Source organism: Salvelinus alpinus, chromosome 27, assembly GCF_045679555.1.
Source record: "Salvelinus alpinus chromosome 27, SLU_Salpinus.1, whole genome shotgun sequence".
In the NCBI taxonomy this organism is placed as follows: domain Eukaryota; kingdom Metazoa; phylum Chordata; class Actinopteri; order Salmoniformes; family Salmonidae; genus Salvelinus; species Salvelinus alpinus.
This window is the reverse complement of record NC_092112.1, coordinates 41,957,220-41,975,239: the sequence shown is the minus strand read 5'-3', so window position 1 is coordinate 41,975,239 and position 18,020 is coordinate 41,957,220. Positions and strand designations below refer to the sequence as shown.

Below are 18,020 nucleotides of genomic sequence, written 5' to 3'. Positions count from 1 at the left end.
GGTATGTTTGGCAGCATGAGTGAAGGATGCTTTGTTGTGAAATAGGAAGCCGATTCTAGATTTAATTTTGGATTGGAGATGCTTAATGTGAGTCTGGAAGGAGAGTTTACAGTCTAACCAGACACCTAGGTATTTGTAGTTATCCACATATTCTAAGTCAGAGCCGTCCAGAGTAGTGATGCAGGTGTGATCGGTTGAAGAGCATGCATTTAGTTATACTTGCATTTAAGAGCAGTTGGAGGCTACGGAAGGAGAGTTGTATGGCATTGAAGCTCGTCTGGAGGTTAGTTAACACAGTGTCCAAAGAAGGGCCAGAAGTATACAGAATGGTGTCGTCAGCGTAGAGGTGGATCAGAGAATTACCAGCAGTAAGAGCGACATCATTGATGTATACAGAGAAGAAAGTCGGCCCGAGAATTGAACCCTGTGGCACCCCCATAGAGACTGCCAGAGGTCCGGACAACAGGCCCTCCGATTTGCCACACTGAACTCTATCAGAGAAGTAGTTGGTAAACCAGGCGAGGCAATCATTTGAGAAACCAAGGCTGTTGAGTCTGCCAATAAGAATGTGGTGATTGACAGAGTCGAAAGCCTTGGCCAGGTCAATGAATACGGCTGCACAGTAATGTCTTTTATCGATGGTGGTTATGATATAATTTAGGACCTTGAGCATGGCTGAGATGTATCTACCATACAAGTTGATGCAAACGTTGGATACATCCAACGTATATATCCACACAGAACGCACTGTAACTGCCTCTGCAATGCTATGCTGCGAGGCAAACGCAGCGTTCCATTGGAAATGAATGTACTTCTGGTGTACCAAAACACAACGAGGCTGTTGATCTGATAGATGCATGAGGGAATCATCTGCACCTGTAATGTTCAGTTGAGTTCTATTTAGTTATAAAGAACTGTTGCTGCTCATTTGAATTTGAACCTGTTTTCAATGTGTACAAATGATTGAAATGTACTGACTTGAAGTTGTCTTTTTTTTTTACAATAATTCTCTTTACTCCTAATAAGGAGACAATACATTTGACTGCTTCCTAAACTCCCAAATCCTCAATATTGAGCGCTTGACCGAGCACATACAGTGCCTTCAGAAAGTATTCACACCTGTTGACGTTTACATTTTTGTTGTTGTGTTACAGCCTGAATTTAAATTTGATTTGATTGAGATTTCTGGTCACTGGCCAACACACAATAACCCATAATATCAAAGTGGAATTATGTTTTTAGAAATTGTTACAAAAGCGGAAATGTCTTGAGTAAATAAGTATTCAACCCCTTTGTTATGGCAAGTCTAAATTCAGTAAACATTTGCTTAACAAGTCACATAATAAGTTGCATGGACTTTGTATGCAATAATAGTGTTTAACATGATGTTTGAATGACACTCTGTATCACACAGATACAATTATCTGTAAGGTCTCTCAGTCGAGCAGTACATTTCAAACACAGATTCAATGCCTTGCAAAGAAGGGCACCTATTCAAAAAGCCGACCTTGAATATTTGAGCATGGTGAAGTGAATAATTGCAGTTTAGATGGTGTATCCATACACCCAGTCACTAATAAGATACAGGCGTTCTTCCTAACTCAGTTGCTGGAGAGGAAGGGAACCACTCAGGGATTGATTTTAAAACATTTACAGAGTTTAATGGTTGTGATAGAAAACTGAGGATAGATCAACAACATTGTAGGTTACTCCACAATTTTAACCTAATTGACACAGTGAAAAGCCTGTACAGAATACAAATATTCCAAAGCATGCATCCTGTTTGCAACAAGGGACTAAAGTAATACTGCAAAAAATATGGCAAAGCAATCTAAAACACAAGGCCAAATCTACACTGGAGTTGCTTACCAAGAAGACTGTGTATGTAACAGTGGCAGAGTTACAATTGACTTAAATCTACTTGAACATCTATGGCAAGACCTGAAAATGGTTGTAAAGCAATGATCAACAACCAATTTGACAAGGCTCGAAGAATTTTGAATAGAATAATGGGCAAATGTTGCTCTTAGAGACTTACCCAAAAAGACTCACAGCTGTAATCACTGCCAAAGGTGCTTCTACAAAGTATTGATTTGTATAAAAATACAAAGTATTTGTTATGGCATATTGTTCGTAGATGGGTGAGAAAAAAATTCAATTTAAACCATTTTGAATTCAGGCTGTAACAACAAAACGTGGAATAAGCCACGGGGTATGAATACTTTCTGAATGCCCTGTAACTTGATCTTCAATGCCAGTTTAAGAGTGGAGGATCTAACTGGTGTCTTGAGGTGGAATTCACTTAGAATTAATCTCTGCCTTCTGAAATCTAAATCCATGTCTTCTGAGCAGAAAACTGGTGTTGAGTGGTGGCAAATGTTCACTGGGGATCGTATGAATTTGTTACATTTATTCATTCCAAGGTTCTGCCATGTGACAATGAATTATTTTCAAAAACGTAACAATAAAGTTTAATTAAAAACTAATGGCCGATAAGTGAAGAGAATTCTTGTTTTAAAAAAACAACAACTTCAAGTCGGTACATTTCAATTTATACGCCTTGAGAACAGGTTTCAATACAAATCAAATCAAATGTATTTATATAGCCCTTCGTACATTAGCTGATATCTCAAAGTGCTGTACAGAAACCCAGCCTATAACCCCAAACAGCAAGCAATGCAGGTGTAGAAGCACGGTTGCTAAGAAAAACTCCCTAGAAAGACCAAAACCTAGGAAGAAACCTAGAGAGGACCCAGGCTATGAGGGGTGGCCAATGAGCAGCCAATGAGCAGGAACAGTGAGCCAATGAGGCCAATGAGCAGCAACAGTTGAAAGCTGACCTGTTCCTTATAACTAAACAGAACTCAAGTGAACATTACAGCTCCTCTGCAGATGATTCCTTCATGCATTGATCAGATCGACAGCATCGACAGCATCAATGCGTTTCAGTACACTAGAAGTACATTCATTTCCGATGGGAACGCTGCGTTTGCCTCGCAGCATTGCGTTGCAGAGGCAGTTGCAGTGCGTTCTGTATGGATATATACATTGGATAGATGTATGCATCAACTTGTATGGTAGATGGTAGATGCATGTGTAGCTACGCAAAATGGTATGCACTGACGCTGTCGGTCTGATTGAGGCGTCATGGTGTTAACGTACAGGCCACTATGTACACTTCTGAGAGAGAGAGAGCTATATGTCCTGTCCTTTGTCTATTAGCTTCGTCATCAGCTTACTGTATGGCGATGGTTCCCAAACTGTTTTGGCCCGTGACCCTATTTTGATATTTAAAAGGAGAGGAGAGTGGGTGTGTTGAGGCGTTTTACATGGCAGAGGAGAGAAAGGGAGGGTATGTTGAAGTGTTTACATGAGAGAGGACGGGGATCTGGCTGAGCTGGTGTCAGCCTGGCTGACAGTGTCTTTGAACTCCCTGCACTGTAATGTACTCTACTGTAGGTAGTGTAGTGATGTCTCCTGTACTGTAGGTGCGTGTGTGTTACGAATGCAGCTCTCCAGGCAACTCCTGCATTCCCTACAAGCATATTCTGCACTCTCTGTCCGTGCATTTGGAGCTGTTGCAGACTAATACTGAAGAAACGTTGAAGTAACTTCTTTCTTTCCACTAGTCGCAAGGACAGCCTATATAATACAGATGAGCAAATGCGCCGCGATATTCCTTACTGGCGTCACAGAACTGAATGTAGTGTATAAGGCTTTTAATGCGGTATTCTGAAGAAAAGGAGGGAAAGGATCTTTCAATTAATTCTCCATCTGTCCACTCCTAAGAATTCCATTTGGGAGAATCCCTTTTCTATAGACTCACAACAGTAAACCCCAAAGGGATAAACAGTTTAATACAGGGTAGGATTAAATCCTCTATAACTACTGGACACTTCCCATTAAATCCACCCAGAAAGAGCTCAGCTCTATAGAAAGCTACACAGAGCACATATAGAATTAGCACTCCTAGCTAATAAAATATGCCCCTCAGTAGATGATTTGGTCTGTTTCAAGTGTGGGTGGTAGCAGGAATCGATCCCACTATCCTGTCATTGCAAGAACCATGCTCTATCAACTGAGCTACAGAGGAGTACTAATGAATGAAACAGGCCTGATCCCCTGGCCACTTTGCTAAGCTCCACATAAAAGAGACTCTTTGGTGTGTGTGTGTGTGTGTACAGCATGTGTGTGTGTGTGTACTCTGGGACTTAATCCTGTAAACAAACGTGACACCAGCTGCAAAGGCAAACTTTGAAGTGTGCTTCAGTAATTCGTTTTGACCTTCTCCCAGGTAGCTAGCTAACGGACAGTTAGCAAAATTTGGAGAGCCTCGCTCTCCCTTTTTCTCTTTCACACATTCTCTCTCTAATCTCCGAGTCTCTCTTTCTGCCACCACACTCTCTAAACTGAGGGTGAGCGAACTAACTCTTTATTAAGTAAATCTGAACCGCTGATCTACAGAGCAGAGGCACAACTCTGCTGTGAGTCACTGGGAACAACACACAGAACAACAGTCAAGGTAACACAAATACCCACTTTTCGAGAGTGAATGTCTGTTCCTATGGATCTGTTGTGATAAAGCCTTACATATAGACTAAATATCAATGCAACAAGGGTGTGAACGGCTCCACTTGGCCAATGAAGCGTGCTAGTGCGAGTTACATACAGGGGATGTTGGTTGGAAACTCCTAATATTTAATCAGTGGCAGTAAGTACAACATTTAGCTCAACATTTCCTGGGTTGTGGATTCCAAATGTTCCAAACAAACATTCCACATTCCTTACCAGCAGAGAATAGAATCCCTCTCAGAGAGAGAGAATAGAATCCCTCTCAGAGAGAGAGAGAAGAATTCCTCTCAGGGAGAGAGAGAAGAATTCCTCTCAGAGAGAGAGAGAAGAATTCCTCTCAGAGAGAGAGAGAGAATTCCTCTCAGAGAGAGAGAATTCCTCTCAGAGAGAGAGAGAGAAGAATTCCTCTCAGAGAGAGAGAGCGAGAGAGAGATACTAGCACAATACTAGCAACAAGGCGGAGGGAGGAAATGTCTGAGTGTGTCTCCAGCCCTTGACATTCGGCCCATTCATCATAACAGGCCTTGGCCTGGGCTATGGGCCTGAGCTCCAACACAGACGGGTGAGGGGTGGATGGAGGAGATGGAGAGTGGGGCTTGGCTGGCGATCAATCTGAGCAAATTGGAAATGTCACGGCCTACTCAACCTCGGCCGAGCGTTGGAGGATCTCTCATCTCCACACTGACCCCCATTGCCCACCTCCTTTCCTCCCTCTCTCCCCATTCCTACCACACTCCAGATGTTTGGAGCCAACACCACATGGCCATCCCCACATGTCCATTCCACTAGGGTAGGGTAAGCATATCGCTCTCCACAGGGAAGGTGTGTGTGTGTGTGTACAGTGTATTTGGAAAGTATTCAGAGCCCTTGACTTTTGTCCACATGTTGTTACGTTACAGCCTTATTCTAAAATGGTTTGCATTTATTTTTCCCTCAACAATCTACACACAATACAACATAATGACGAAGCAAAAACAGTTAAAAATTAAAATTTTTGCAAATGTATTAAAAATAATAAACAGAAATACCTTATTTACATAAGTATTCAGACCCTTTCCTATGAGACTTGAAATTGAGCTCAGGTGCATCCTGTTCCCATTGATCATCCTTGAGATGTTTCTACAACTTGATTGAAACCCACCTGTGGTAAATTCAATTGATTGGAGATGATTTGGAAAGGCACCTGAAGGACTGTCAGACCATGAGAAACAAGATTCCCTGGTCTGATGAAACGAAGATTGAACTCTTAGCCTGATTGCCAAGCATCACATCTGGAGGAAACCTGGCACTATCCCGACGGTGAAGCATGGTGGTGGCAGCATCATGCTGTGGGGATGTTTTTCAGTGGCAGGGACTGGGAGACTAGTCAGGATCAAGGGAAAGATGAACGACGCAAGGTACAGATTGATCCTTGATGAAAACCTTCTCCAGACTGCTTAGAACTTCAGACTGGGGCGAAGGTTCACCATCCAACAGGACAACAACCCTAAGCACACAGCCAAGACAACGCAGGAGTGGCTTCGCCACAAGTCCCTGAGTGGCCCATACAGAGCCCGGAATTAAACCCGATCTAATATCTCTGGAGAGACCTGAAAATATCTGTGCAGCAACGCTCCCCATCCAGCCTGACAGAGCTTGAGAGGATATGCAGAGACGAATGGGAGAAACTGCACAAATACAGGTGTGCCAAGTTTGTAGTGTCATACCCAAGAAGATTTGAGGCTGTAATCGCTGCCAAAGGTGCTTCAACAAAGTACTGACTAAAGGGTCTGAATAGTTACAGTACCAGTCAAAAGTTTGGACACACCTACTCAGTCCAGGGTTTTTCTTTATTTTTTCTACATTGTACAATAATATTGAAGACATCAAAACTATGAAATAACACATATGGAATCATGTAGTAAACAAAAAAGTGTTAAACAAAACAAAATATATGTTATATTTGAGATTCCTCAAAGTAACCACCCTTTTCCTTGATGATGTCACGCCCTGATCTGTTTCACCTGTCCTTGTGATTGTCTCCACCCCCTCCAGGTGTCGCTGATTTTCCCCAGTGTATTTATCCCTGTGTTTCCTGTCTCTCTGTGCCAGTTCGTCTTGTATGTTTCCAAGTCAACCAGCGTTTTTCCTGTTCTCTTGCTTTTTGCATTCTCCTCTTTCTAGTCCTCCCGGTTTTGACCCTTGCCTGTTTCTGGACTTTGTACCCACCTGCCTGACCATTCTGCCTGCCTTGACCACGAGCCTGTCTGCCACTCTGTACCTCCTGGACTCTGATCTATTTTTGACCTTTTTGCCTGTCCACAACCATTCTCTTGCCTACCCCTTTGGATTAATAAACATTGTAAGACTCCAACCATCTGCCCTCTGTGTCTCGTCTTGTGCCTTGATAGTACGAACTGGCCATGACAGACCCAGCAAACTTGGACCAGCTCCGCCACACTGTCTCCCTGCAGGGAGCCACCATTAGGAGACATGAGGAGTTGGTACAAGGCCTTTTGGAAGGGCTCAAGTCCTTGACGGAATGCCACGACCATGGGTTAAAGGCTATTATGGAGCAAATCAGGGAGTTAGCTCAGAGGCTGCCTGCCACCTCTGAAAAACCCAATCACCCAGTAATTTTTCTCTATCTGTGGTGAGTTTGTATAGCCTATCCTGGCTCCCCGAGAACCCCACTTACCTCCTCCGGAGCAACATTCGGGGAATCTTTTTTGCATCGATTATCTGAGGAGGTAAAGGATGAGCTAGCTGATTGGGAATTGCCGGTGGATCTTGACTCCCTTATCGCCCAAACCATTCAAATTGATGGCCTAAGGGAATGCAAGAGTGAGAGGAAGTCTGGTCTCTGTTTTTTGTATTTTTAATACATTTGTAAAAAATTCTAAACCTGTTTTTGCTTTGTCATTATGGGGTATTGTGTGTATATTGATGAGGGGGGAAAAAACGATTTAATCAATTTTAGAATAAGGCTGTAACATAACAAAATGTGGAAAAAGTCAAGGGGTCTGAATATTTTCTTAATGCACTGTGTGTGTGTGTGTACGCACATATGTCTGTAGCTAAATCAACCACATCGCTCATCTTGATGCTATCTCTAGCTCAGCCCTTTGTCAGATGGATGGTACAGTAGCTAGCTAGCTCCCTCAGTCTCAGTTCCCTCGCTTAAGTGATTGGTGCAGTGCAATGTTGTTTCACCAGCAGTTGTCTTACACAGCGATGGCATTCGCTTTAGAGCTCTTCACAGCAAACATATTTATTTCTGCAGTCTACCTTGGCGACACTCAGAGACAATGAGAAGGCAATGTAAGAGGTGAGGTACCCTACGCTATTATCAGTAGAGGGGAGACCAGGGACATCTCTAGTCCTATTCCGTTCCTCCCTCCCCTGCTGTTCCTAAGCTGCTGTAGTACTGTATACTACTCTCTGGTGGACTGATAGTCTTCACCGTGGAGTTATATACACACACACACACACTCATAAATGCAGATGCACGCATGCACACACACTGGAGTGTACAAGCTGGGGAGAGGATACTTGCTGGTACTAGCTGGCTTCACTGCCAGATATCCAATCTTACTCTCGACTCACACACACGCAGGCATGCACGCACACACACACACACACACACACTGATTGGGTCCAGTGTGAGGAGAGTCTGGGAGCAGAGCATTAGTAGCAGAGTGCCTCTTCACTGGGAGAGAGGAAATGGTTGTAGACAGGGATGCTTTCAGATAAACGCTCGCTCTCTGAAACCACATCATCACAGTTTATAAGAAATCACAATAATAAACAAAAATACTGTGGTCAGGGCTCTTCATTGAAACATTTAATTGGTAGCACTAGTGTTACTAATTTAAAAAAAAAAATCAGGAGCATCACATACAATTTAGGAGCACCAGAATTTTTATTATTTTTATTTTTTTAATTGATTGAGATATAGTCTACATTGGACCTACAGTATATGAATCCTACTTACTTTTGAAGCACATCTCATGAAGAAGATATCCCTTCTCCTTTCTTTCTGTGCCACCAAATGTTTGGGGCTGCATGATATGGGCAAAAAATCTAGTTGTGCTTTTTCAAACCAATATCACAATTTTACTTGCAATATAGCTCAATACAATTGGGTGAACTGTTGGAATCATAGACATAGAATGCTTATTCTAATTCTAAGGTTGGTGTTGTTTAGCATGACAACAAATGAAAAAGCCAGGTAGGAGTTATGACAGGTTAGGAACTGAAGTTTTGGTCACTGTTTTGAATAGATGTTACATTTAGACAAAGACTTTAGAGTAGGCCATCTGATTCAGAACATGTTTCACAAATAACATGCTGATCTACACCACCACATGTAGCAACCTGTATTTGAGCTAATGTTTGCTTTGCCCGAGCTAGTGCATTTCGAAATAGACCCATCAAGCAAAATTAAGGACCTCATAATTTATCTAATACGGATGATTACAACATGTTGCTATGAGATTATTTCTTTCTAATCTCAATAGAAGTCACTAAATGTTTTTTTTTTTTTTTAACTAGGCAAGTCAGTTAAGAACAAAGTCTTATTTACAATGACGGCCTACCGGGGAACAGTGGGTTAACTGCCTTGTTCAGGGGTAGAACGACAGATTTTTACCTTGTCAGCTCGGGGATTTGATCCAGCAACCTTTCGGTGACTGGCCCAACGCTCTAACCACTAGGCTACCTGCCTCCCCACTAGAGGGAAGCTCTTATGATCAATGTATTGAGGAGAGAATACAGAGAATTAATATATCGGTGACAGGAACATGTCCTTAGTTTGTTTCTTGATGTTTTGTGTTGGAGGGGAAAAGACAAATGTCCTTCTTACCAATGTGTTTGCCGTACATGTGGAAGAAGAAACTGAAGCAGTATGCTGGGGGGTTGGCGATGCCATACGGGTTCTTGGGCACCACGTTGAAGAAGGGACTGACCAGCCTCGCCACCTCACCCTCCTTCCGAGGCCGGGACGTCTCGATGTACATGTAGAAACCTGTAGTGTGGGGAGAACACAACACAATACACCAAATAACAAGGTTGTTTACTACACGCCAAAGATTACTCCCGCATGTTATATATATTGGTGTTCTGTATAGGGGGAGGTTCATGTAAAACAGGCATGCTCTCTTGGGAGATAGTAGCAGATTGACAGAACGTGTAGTCAACTTTGTTCTACATGCAGAAAGAATCTGAATGGGTTTAGGGAAGAACAAATTCGACTGGTTTCTAAAAGGTTTAACAGATTCACAACTTCTGAAAACAAAGTTTGAACTGAGAATATTGTAAATAAAACTTTGAGTTACAAGTTGTAATGTTTTGAAATCATTATTGTGTTCCAGTAGTCAGACAATTGTGACAATATCTCTAAGATACAACTGGTCTTCTGACTTGAAGCAAAGAGTAAAACGTAGCAAGCTAGCTGCAACATACTAAGCTAATCAGCGCTAGCTAGCTAAGCACCAACCTCTTAGCTACTCATGTTGAATTAATAAATAGAGCTAACAAGCTAGGTGTCAAATATACAAGTAAGTCAGCTAACAGTTATGCTGTCCCAGGGGCATACACGTAAAATGCTAAGCTAAATGTAACTTTTCTGAGCAGAGAGCTACCTCCAAACGGGCACACTTTATTTGGATAGTCCATCTGGAGATGCTCTACAGATGGTCATAATATCAGCAAACTATCTGTTAATACGCAACTGACTATCTGTTGATAAGCAACTGCTTGGTAAGGTTATGCTTGGAGTTAGGACTAGGGTTAGGATAAGGGTTAAGGTTAGTAGATAGTCTGTAGAGCATATACAGATGGACTATCCCAAAAGTGTGTTCATTTTAAATTAGAAAAATAAAAACAGCTAGCAAGTTAGGTCTCAAATCTGCCAGTAGGTCAATTAACCTTTTCACATGTCAGTTCCAAATGTCTCGAACGGTCGCCCTAGCATGAGTTGTTTTATGCACATGATGTCAGAACGCACTCACTGTTCTGAAATGTGATCGTTAAGCAACGGGACAGTTAACACTCGCTGCCTGTTCATTATCTATAGGCTATGTTTCAACTTGTCAATTTCAAATAATTTTCTTACAAGTTTTAGTTTTATAATGTTTGTTGACATTATACAATGCATTTTGCATCTGTCAGAACAAATATGTTATAATGAGGTGAAGGAATGATTCACTCATCTTTTGAGTAAACCTCCGGAAGTGAATGAAGGGAAGTGAATAATCATAGACAACACAACCCCTTCAGCATGTATACTGTAAACAGACCAAACTCATCTGGTCTCCTCTTATCTTCAATTGACGCGAAAAAACAAACATGGCGGCGTGCACAAACTATCCATCGTCGGATTACTACTGATTTCTAGAAAGTGTTTTACTCAATTATTTAGATCAGTGATGTGATGAGTTATAAATAGTAATAAATATCTAAATATGACCGCTTCTGTTACGCCAAACTTTCCTCTGTTAGCACGAGGACAAATGCAACCTACATTTTCCGGTATGGATGAGAATTGTGTTATGCTGTCGCTACTTATGTGAATGTCTGAACATTCCATCCAATAATAAACTGCTCACATTCAGGACATAACTTTGCAAGGACTGTGTTTGTGCAAAGTGTTTCTGTGAAAAAAACATTGTGACCAGCTCAAACGCTGACTGTTGCGTCAATCGAAACTGGACATTGTAAATACGCGTTCTAATCAAACTGGTTTGAGCGTACACTGCAAATACGCGTTATAATCAAACTGGTTTGAGCGTATGTAGCAGTGTGATGTTGTTCCCCTAGATTAAGCCCCAAATTGCACACAAGGACCAATTCAAATAGGCCAGGTCAAGAGGGGATGTTAATAATTTGATAATTTTACATTTACATTTAAGTCATTTAGCAGACGCTCTTATCCAGAGCGACTTACAAATTGGTGCATTCACCTTATGATATCCAGTGGAACAACCACTTTACAATAGTGCATCTAACTCTTTTAAGGGGGGGGGGGGGGGGGGTTAGAAGGATTACTTTATCCTATCCTAGGTATTCCTTAAAGAGGTGGGGTTTCAGGTGTCTCCGGAAGGTGGTGATTGACTCCGCTGACCTGGCGTCGTGAGGGAGTTTGTTCCACCATTGGGGTGCCAGAGCAGCGAACAGTTTTGACTGGGCTGAGCGGGAACTGTACTTCCTCAGAGGTAGGGAGGCGAGCAGGCCAGAGGTGGATGAACGCAGTGCCCTTGTTTGGGTGTAGGGCCTGATCAGAGCCTGAAGGTACGGAGGTGCCGTTCCCCTCACAGCTCCGTAGGCAAGCACCATGGTCTTGTAGCGGATGCGAGCTTCAACTGGAAGCCAGTGGAGAGAGCGGAGGAGCGGGGTGACGTGAGAGAACTTGGGAAAGTTGAACACCAGACGGGCTGCGGCGTTCTGGATAATATAATATTATATAATATAATATATATAATATATATATAATATAAATAATATATAATAATAATAATAATTCAGTGTATTTTTTATTTAATTACAGCTGCATAGCTAATGTTTTTATTTGGTGTACAAACACTTTTTCATACCAATATTGTACATACATGTGATTGTAAAAGTTTTGTATATTTTGGTTTGGCCCATCGCGGGTTATCTGTATTCCCATACCCCTTTATCGTTCTCTTTTGCCTGACCCTCGGCTAGCAAGGTATGTTGTCCTTGGCTCCGAAACGGTTTAATATACAACCGTCATAAGGTTATACAATGTACTGTTTTGCAACCATAAGTTTGTTATAGTGTGGACAGTGTAGGAATTTATGTTAACAAGTTTCACAGAGCTCACTGACTGGGGTATCTGTTGTAACTTGTGAGTACTTGTGACAGTGGTTGAGTGAGTGTCCATGTGCTCGCGCAGGTGCCCGAGAGCTGTGACTGCGCCAAGGGTAACATGTGTGTTGTCTCTTCGTGTGCAGGTATGTCTTTTATTTTGTCAGAATTATGTTCTGTATAGTTTTACTTGTATATGCTGTTGTGCAGCGAGTGTGTGCACGCAGCACCTGTTAATTCCTTTTGGCGCTCTTTTGCCTGACCCTCGGCTAGCAAGGTGCCCGAGAGCTGTGACTGCGCCAAGGGTAACATGTGTGTTGTCTCTGTGTGCAGGGCAAATAAAAAGAGTTCAACGAGCAGACCGTCAGTTGTGGCAGCGTCCTAATTGAAAACACACAACGCAGAACGAACCACGCTACACGTACACTGCAGGGACCACTGTAGAAATATCACACACGTTTGTTGGTACGTGTGAAAAGGTTCATATTTGTTTTATAAACACAACAATTAGAACAGACTTTATGCTGCACCAGGGGCAGACATTTTATTTGGGGTCAAGATCACTTGGTGCCCCAAGAGCAGACTTCAAGCACACTAGGTAATACAAAAAGTAATGCACTTATCTAAATTCTATCCTATGGTTATCTTTACCCAGACTAACATGAAGACCCCTGGAGCAGCATTTAAACAGTGCATTCCAGTTTCATCTCTTACCACTTATTTTTGCTTATTTTTTTCATGTACTGGCATATTTGAGACCTACCTCAATTTTACGATTCAACATTAGTAAGAGCTGCTTAGCCAGCTAGTTCAGTTTAGCATTTTAACAGTCCATTCCAATTTTTAAGTTTATGTACCTTATTCAACTAAGTATTTGTAATAAGCAGGAGCTGAGTTACTGGTATTGTAATGATGTGCGCTGAGAGTCAGTAAGTAAGTTCAGGGAGTAAGTGTTTAAATTAAACGCAACATAATACGAAACACGAACAACGCACAGACATGACACTGGAACAGAAACAATAACGCCTGAGGAAGGAACCAAAGGGAGTGACATATATAGGGAAGGTAATCAGGGAGGTGATGGAGTCCAGGTGAGTCTGATGACACGCAGGTGCACGTAACGATGGTGACAGGTGTGCGCCATAACGAGCAGCCTGGGGACCTAGAGGCCGGAGAGGGAGCACACGTGACAGTACCCCCTCCCCAGCCTGTCGGTTCCAGCTGGGCAGGCTGACAACCAAAATGACAATCAGGAGCGGACCTGTCACCTCTGCTGAGGCGCGGGGGCATACGTAACGGTACCCCCTCCCCGGCGTGTTCGGCTCCAGCCGCAGGACGCCAACCAAAGGGCGTCCTTTGCTGATGCGCAGGAACCTGTCGCCGGCTTGGGGCGCTGGAACCTGACAGACCGGCTGAGGCATGAGAGCCTGACGAACCGGCGGAGGCAGGGGAGCCTGGCGATCTGGCTGAGCCTGAAGCTGCTCCCGGACCCGACTTCATTCCCACTGACACAAAAAAACACTCCCTAATGCTTCTTCCCTTAGGTGAGGCGTTAATATGTAACGATGTGCGCTGAGAGTCAGGAAGTAAGTTCAGGGAGTGAGTGTTTTAATAAATAAACGCAACATAATACAAACCACGAACACGGCACAGACATGACACTGGAACAGAAACAATAACGCCTGGGGAAGGAAACAAAGGGAGTGACATATATAGGGAAGGTAATCAGGGAGGTGATGGAGTCGAGGTGAGTCTGATGATGCGCCGGTGCGCGTAACGATGGTGACAGTTGTGCGCTATAATGAGCAGCCTGGTGACCTAGAGGCTGGAGAGGGAGCACATGTGACAGGTATATTTGAAACCTAACTAGCTAGCTAGTTCTATTCTATGACTCAACATTAGTAAGAGTTAGCTATCTGCTAATCAACTAGCTCTGTTTAGCTTAGCTTCTTACGTTGCCGTTGCCCCTGGGGCAGCATATCTGTCATCCCCATTTTTTAAAGTTCATATGGCTTATTCAACTTAACATTTCAATAAAGCAAATTACTTACTTGTATGTTCAACACCTAGCTAGCTAGTTCTATGTATTCATTTAACATTAGTAACTAAGAGGTTTCTAAATGCTTAGCTTAGCATGTTGCTGCTAGCTTGCTACATTTTACTATTTGCTTCAAGTCAGGAGACCAGTTGTATCTTAGCGATATTGTCACACTTGTCTGACTACTGTAACACAATGATTTCAAAACGTTTTATTTACAAGATTCTCAGTTCAAAACATGTTTTCAAACGTTGTGCATCTGGCAAACTTTGCCCATTGAACTTTCAAATGTACACAATCAAATGTAGACCGCATTATCTACCAAGGGAATTCACTTCGGTCATAATCACAGCCGTATATATTCCCCCCCAAGCAGACACATCGATGGCCCTGAACGAACTCTATCTGACTCTCTGTAAACTGGAAACCACACACCCTGAGGCTGCATTCATCGTAGCTGGGGATTTTAACAAGGCTAATCTAAAAACAAAACTCCCTAAATTCTATCAGCACATCGATTGTCCGACCAGGGCTGGCAGAACTCTGGACCATTGTTATACTAACTTCCGCGACGCATATAAGGCCCTCCCCCGCCCTCCTTTCGGAAAAGCTGACCACGACTCCATTTTGTTGATTCCAGCCTACAAACAGAAATTAAAACTACAAGCTCCCGCGCTCAGGTCTGTTCAACGCTGGTCCGACCAATCTGAATCCACGCTTCAAGACTGCTTTGATCACGCGGATTGGAATATGTTCCGCACGGCGTCCAACAACAACAATGATGAATATGCAGATTCGGTGAGCGAGTTCATTAGGAAGTGCATTGACGATGTCGTACCCAGAGCAACGATTAAAACATTCCCAAACCAGAAACCGTGGATTAACGGCAGCATTCGCGTGAAACTGAAAGCGCGAACCACTGCTTTTAACCAGGGCAAGGTGACCGGAAACATGACCGAATACACACAGTGTAGCTATTCTCTCCGCAAGGCTATCAAACAGGCTAAGTCCCAGTACAGAGACAAAATTGAATCGCAATTCAACAGCTCAGACACAAGGGGTATGTGGCAGGGTCTACAGTCTATCACGGATTACAAAAAGAAAAGCAGCCCCATCGCGGATCAGGATGTCTTGCTCCCAGACAGGCTAAATACCTTTTTTGCCCGCTTTGAGGATAATACAGTGCCACTGACACGGCCCACTACCAAAACCTGCGGGCTCTCCTTCACTGCAGCCGAGGTGAGTAAAACATTTAAACGTGTTAACCCTCGCAAGGCTGCAGGCCCAGACGGCATTCCCAGCCGCGTCCTCAGAGCATGCGCAGACCAGCTGGCTGGTGTGTTTACGGACATATTCAATCAATCCTTAGCCCAGTCTGCTGTTCCCACATGCTTCAAGAGGGCCACCATTGTTCCTGTTCCCAAGAAAGCTAAGGTAACTGAGCTAAACGACTACCGCCCCGTAGCACTCACTTCCGTCATCATGAAGTGCTTTGAGAGACTAGTCAAGGACCATATCACCTCCACCCTACCGGACACCCTAGACCCACTCCAATTTGCTTACCGACCCAATAGGGCCACAGACGACGCAATCGCAACCACACTGCACACTGCCCTAACCCATCTGGACAAGAGGAATACCTATGTGAGAATGCTGTTCATCGACTACAGCTCAGCATTTAACTTCTTGCAACTATAGGGGGTGCTGTTCCGCATTAGCATATTTTGGTCTCCAAATTAAACTGCCTCGTGCTAAATTCTTGATCGTACAATATGCATATTATTGTTATTATTGGATAGAAAACACCTTCTAGTTTCTATAGAAGTTGGAATTTTGTCTCTGAGTGGTACAGAACAATTTCTACAGCACTTTTCATGACAGGGTTCAGATTTCAGAAATTTTTACCTCTGATCTGGAGTCTGTTTTTAAGGCGACAGTGAATGCTATGAAGAAACCGACACTGCCTACGTCTTCCTCTGGGTGTCTGTACGTCATCACGTTTTGAATGAAATCGATGGGACATTCACAGCCATTATAAAAGACCAAAATGTATAGGGACCGCCCTTTCTCGTCGTGCGCCTGAAGCGTGAAGGCCATCGGACTTGCCTCGTTCCAGATCGTTGTCTAACCAGCAATATTTCTCCGGTCATGTTTTCAGTCGTTATAGTTGTTAAAAACATCATAATGTAGTTAATTTGAACCGTTTTATAGCAATTTATATCCGTTTAGTGCGATTTTGAGGAATTTATTTGTTGTGCACTCTGAAACTTTGGACACGTTTTGGGGTGTCGGTCGTTGGTGGTGGACATTTCGAAGGACAGAGGACATCTATCGACCAAAAGACGTTTATAACATAGAAAGGATACATTGCCCAAGAATATGATGGAAGAACAGCTCAAAGTAAGCAATATTTAATATGATAAACCGTGTTTCTGTCGAAATATTTTAAACGCATATTTCGCCATTTTGTTTGGTATAGCTTCACTTGGCGAACCCTGTATTGAAAAGTAAGGATAATTTTAAAAATGTAAATCAGCGGTTGCATTAAGAACTAATTTGTCTTTCGATTCCTGTCTACCCTGTATTTTTTAGTCAAATATATGATTAGCTTTCAATTAAACTAGATCACTCTGATAGATGACGTCAGACATATTGAGGCTTGATTTCCTAGTATTTTTATTGTGTAACCACGGTTTTGTATGGCTAAATATGCACCTTTTCGAACAAACTGTATATGTATATTGTAAAATGATGTTACAGGAGTGTCATCGGAAGAATTCTGAGAAGGTTAGTGAAAAAATTAATATATTTTGGCGGTGATTACGTTATAGCGCTCTTTGGCTGGAATCGATGCTCTGGTAACGTTTGCACATGTGGTATGCTAACTTATCGATTTATTGTGTTTTCGCTGAAAAACGCTTAGAAAATCTGAAATATGGTCTGAAATCACAAGAACTGGGTCTTTCCATTGCTATGCTTTGTCTATTTTTATGAAATGTTTTATGATGAGTAAATTGGTCATACACGTTGCTCTATCTAGTAATTCTAGTCGATTTGTGATGGTCGGTGCAATTGTAAACTGTGATTTCTACCTGAAATATGCACTTTTTTCTAACAAAACCTATCCTATACCATAAATATGTTATCAGACTGTCATCTGAAGAGGTTTTTTATAGGTTATTGGCTATCAATATCTTAGTTGAGCCGAATTGGTGATAGCACCTGAAGGAGTAAGAAACTGATGGAGTTAGAAAAGTGGTGTATTTTGCTAACGTGTTTAGCTAATAGATTTACATATTGTGTCTTCCCTGTAAAACATTTGAAAAATCTGAAATGGTGGCTTTATTCACAAGATGTGTATCTTTCATCTGGTGTCTTGGACTTGTGATTTAATGATATTTAGATGCTACTATCTACTTGTGAAGCTATGCTAGCTATGCTAATCAGTGTGTGGGGGGGGTGGGGGGTGATCCCGGACCCGGGGTAGAGGCTCGTGAAATAGTACCCTCCAAACTCGTCATCAAGCTCGAGACCCTGGGCCTCGACCCCGCCCTGTGCAACTGGGTCCTGGACTTCCTGACGGGCCGCCCCCAGGTGGTGA

General features: G+C 42.7%; 1 protein-coding gene across 4 annotated transcripts in view; it reads right to left on the bottom strand.

Moving 5' to 3' along the window:
* The window catches only part of LOC139556583 (MAM domain-containing glycosylphosphatidylinositol anchor protein 2-like), a 362,908-nt gene that overhangs the window by 7,896 nt on the left and 336,992 nt on the right, over positions 1–18,020 (bottom strand). For all 4 annotated transcript variants that reach the window (XM_071370710.1, XM_071370711.1, XM_071370712.1 and 1 more), the window contains exon 15: positions 9,416–9,577. In XM_071370710.1, coding sequence (XP_071226811.1) covers positions 9,416–9,577 — 162 coding nt within the window. The remainder of the gene's footprint in view (positions 1–9,415; positions 9,578–18,020) is intronic.